General features: G+C 39.5%; 1 protein-coding gene across 1 annotated transcript in view; it reads left to right on the plus strand.

Annotated features, from left to right (window-relative positions):
• LOC119586612 overlaps positions 1–724 on the plus strand; it is a 51,882-nt gene that overhangs the window by 37,573 nt on the left and 13,585 nt on the right. The window contains exons 15-16 of the mRNA XM_037935361.1: positions 128–226; positions 625–694. Of these exons, the coding sequence (XP_037791289.1) occupies positions 128–226; positions 625–694 (169 nt within the window). The remainder of the gene's footprint in view (positions 1–127; positions 227–624; positions 695–724) is intronic.

The raw sequence follows: 724 nt of genomic DNA on the forward strand, positions 1-724 counted from the left end.
ACTTCGATGTTTGTAATCAATCCATTACTAGCACACGATTATTCCCCATTCAAAAATCAACACATGCCCCCACCCCCAACCCCCCAAGAAAAATGAATTCAATACCGACCATCTTCGTCACCTTCAGTTGCTCTGAAAAGAACGCGTCTTTGGCCATCTTTGCGGAGCCGGAGGATCTCGCAGTCCTTCCGGATGAGTTCTTTTACTACACCATTCACAGGTCAAGGTAACTATTGTGGATTCCTTAGCTGTATTCTCCATTTACACAACAACAATCACTGACAGATTTAGAAAAGTATGGATGAAAGAAACCCACAGTGAGATGCCATATCTGACGCTGCGGTGTTGCGTAATGAGGCGATTGTGACGTTATACGATAAGGTGATAATGATGAAGAGATGATATCGAAGAATTGTCTATATATTTCGCATGGTTTGATTTTTAGTTTATAATCATATCTTTTGCATTTTTCCATTGAAAAAATACATTTGAACCAACGACTCGAATTGTACTATCATAGATTAGTTAATCTTAAGCATCGAAATAAGTTTCATTTTTTCACTCCAGTTACATTTTTCTCCCCTTCATTTCCAAATGTCTCTTTTGTAATTTATTCATTAACAGAAACCTCAATGGGTGGATGTGGCCTTCACTGCCGTATTACGTGTTGTGTCCTGAAAACGGAACATGCCAGGTAATGCGCGAGTGACTGTCTGAAGTGGAA

Source organism: Penaeus monodon, chromosome 21 (assembly GCF_015228065.2).
Source record: "Penaeus monodon isolate SGIC_2016 chromosome 21, NSTDA_Pmon_1, whole genome shotgun sequence".
Lineage (NCBI taxonomy): Eukaryota > Metazoa > Arthropoda > Malacostraca > Decapoda > Penaeidae > Penaeus > Penaeus monodon.